The following is a 2,784-nucleotide window of genomic DNA, read 5'->3' on the forward strand; positions in this document are numbered from 1 at the left end:
CATCACAGCTCACAGCAACCTCCAACTCCTGGTCTCAAGCGAGTCTCCTGCCTCTGCCTCCCAAGTAGCTAGGACTACAGGTGCCCGCCACAATGCCTGGCTATTTTTTGGTTGCAGCCATCATTGTTGTTTGGCTGGCCCAGGCTGGATTTGAACCCGCCAGCTCAGGTGTATGTGGCGGCGCCTTAGCCACTTGAGCCACAGGCACTGAGCCTTTTTTTTTTAGACAGAGTCTCACTGTCACCCTTGGTTGAGTGAAGTGGCAACATAGTTCACAGCAACCTCAAACTCTTGGGCTTAAGCGATTCTCTTGTCTCAGCCTCCCAAGTAGCTGGGAGTACAGGTACCCGCCACAACGCCCGGCTATAACAGGTAAGTAACTTAACTTAAAGCAGGTACCCATATAAAAACTTGCTGAGTGATGGAATAAGTAACTAAATGGCTCCCAGTCTTGGCCTTCCTTAGGGAGCCCAACCCCCAGACACCTCCTCCCGTGATACCATCTCCAGGCAGAGACAGGCCCTCTTTACCCTGCAGGAAGAAAAGGTTGTCGACATCACGAGCCCCCTCAGAAGGAGCCTGGGTGAGTGGGCGCAGGAAGACCCGGTAGCCCTTGAGCAGACAAGCCATGAAGCGAAGGAAAGCTCCCTGGACCTCACGCTCCAGGCGGGCCCGGCGGCCGCACACAGCCTCATAGTCTGTCAGCAGGAATTCCAGAGATGCTTCTTCCTCAGGTCCAGTATATGCTAGAGACCCCCAAAGCCTGTGGGTCAGGGCTGGCTCCCATGGTGCCTGCCTGGACCCTGCCCTTCACACAGATACCACTATCTCCATCTCCAGCCTCTGGCAGATTTTGCACCAGCAGCAGCTAAAACATCACCTTTTGCTAAAAGCTTCAAGCATTCCCCATGATAAGCTCCACTTTCCCTCTGTGGTCAGGAGTTACAATTTGAATCCTGCTCACTTTCACCAAGTGAAATCCTAACTCCTCTTATTTCCGCAAGGAAAGTCTTCCCACAGGCTTCCCCAAACTGGCCATGTGAGGACTTGACAGCTCCCAGCCTCCCACCCCACCCAGGCTTCTCACTCTGGTCCAGCTGCTGGTATAGGTTTGTCAGTGTGGCCAGCAGAACCTTGTAGGGTCTGCGGGGCAGGTTCCGAGGGGAGAGAAGCTTCTTTTCCTCAGTTCTGTGAGATAAGCATAAGGAGAAAGGGTAACAGGGCTCCTCCACTTTTTGTCTGAGCTCTTTTTTTTTGAGAAGAGTTGCACTTTGTCACCCGGGTAGAGTGCCACAGCGTCACAGCTCATTGCAACCTCAAACTCTTGGGCTCAAGTGATTCTCTTGTCTCAGCCTCCCAAGTAGCTAGGACTATAGGTGCCTGCCACAATGCCCAGCTATTTTTAGAGATGAGGTCTTGCTCTGGCTCAGGCTGGTCTCAAACTTGTGAGCTCAGGCAATCTACCTGCCTCGGCCTCACAGAGTGTTGGGATTACAGGCGTGAGCCACTATACCCAGTCTGCCTGAAGCTCCTTTTCTGCCCAGAGCATGCCAGACACCAGCCCTTTCATGCCTGCCTCTCTACAGCCCTCTTACTGGAAGAGTGTGTTGGTGTCAAGATCGACACAAATGACATCAGCAGGTGGGTCATGCAGATCGAAGTAACTGGAGTGGATACCCACAATGAAGGGCACAGGGGCGCTCAGCACATCTGCCAGCACCAATGGGCACACGGGGATGTAGGGGCACTGCCAGTGCAATGGGAAGATCATCTGAAACACCAAGGTGACAGAGCCAGTGAGCAGGGCACATGGGTGGCCAGAGGGCCACGTGACAGGGAGGAGATTGGCCTTGGGGAGATGTAGTTGGAGGCAAACAGCAAAGAGTCCCTGAAGGTGGTACCTACTGAGAGGGGCTGAAGACCTTCCCCAAAGAAGGAAAAGGGAAGAGTCAGGGCAGGGATAGGGTAGCACTGTAAGCAACAGCAGTTCTGGGAAACATGGGCCGGGGAAGGTGGCACTCACAGAGACCAGGGCCTCGCAGACACTGGTGAGCAGATCTGGCCGCAGGGAGTGGATCAGCAACTTGTGCTCTGTGAGCACAGCTAGCAGCAGTGTGACAGCCAGCTCCGGGCCCAGGCTCTGCAACAACTGCAGGAAGCTGGCACCACTGTGGGCAATGCCAAGGTAGGGAAAGGGTTACCAGGAGACCCTTCCCCAGACAGCAATAGTTGCATCCACCTGCTTTGGTCACTAAAGCTCCCTTCCCCGCAATCCATGTGCTTACCTGAGGGGCAGAGGTGAGGACACAGGTTGACAGAGGAGAAGGTTGTCATAGGGAGACATCTGGGAGAGTAGAAGAGCTATGGTCAGGGTGATGATGACTCACCCTGACAACACCCTTCGTTCCATCCAGCCCAGCCCAGCCCTCACCTGCACGAGGATGCGGGGCCTCTGCGGGGAAGGAAAGGGGACGTTGTGAATGAAGTGGGAGATGTGCCTGGGGAACAGAATGGAGCAGGTCAGAGCAGACCCCTCAGTCTTCCCCTGTTTTACCTCACCCACATTGTCTCATCTCCCTCACATATCCTCAAAACGTCCTCCCTAAACACCACATCTAGACCTGTAGCAGCGATCGGAAACCCCATTATACCCAGAATTTATGCAAATCAGAAGAGATTCCTGTCTGGGCGCACACAGCCCCTTGCCAGGACCTGGCTAACAAGTGTGGACTGGATTTTAGGCTCCACTTAGCCGCTCAGCCAATGGCTTTTTTTTTTTTTTTT

The 2,784-nt window shown here is 54.0% G+C and overlaps 1 protein-coding gene across 1 annotated transcript in view; it reads right to left on the bottom strand.

Annotated features, from left to right (window-relative positions):
• DENND4B (DENN domain containing 4B) overlaps nt 1-2,784 on the bottom strand; it is a 19,014-nt gene that overhangs the window by 11,277 nt on the left and 4,953 nt on the right. Inside the window, exons 7-12 of the mRNA XM_012813007.2 lie at nt 2,432-2,498; nt 2,286-2,344; nt 2,024-2,168; nt 1,596-1,771; nt 1,088-1,188; nt 531-746 (exon numbers count right to left, since the gene is read on the bottom strand). Coding sequence (XP_012668461.2) covers nt 531-746; nt 1,088-1,188; nt 1,596-1,771; nt 2,024-2,168; nt 2,286-2,344; nt 2,432-2,498 — 764 coding nt within the window. The remainder of the gene's footprint in view (nt 1-530; nt 747-1,087; nt 1,189-1,595; nt 1,772-2,023; nt 2,169-2,285; nt 2,345-2,431; nt 2,499-2,784) is intronic.

The sequence above is a fragment of the Otolemur garnettii genome, unplaced genomic scaffold (assembly GCF_000181295.1).
Source record: "Otolemur garnettii isolate 467f Iridium unplaced genomic scaffold, OtoGar3 scaffold00244, whole genome shotgun sequence".
Taxonomy (NCBI): domain Eukaryota; kingdom Metazoa; phylum Chordata; class Mammalia; order Primates; family Galagidae; genus Otolemur; species Otolemur garnettii.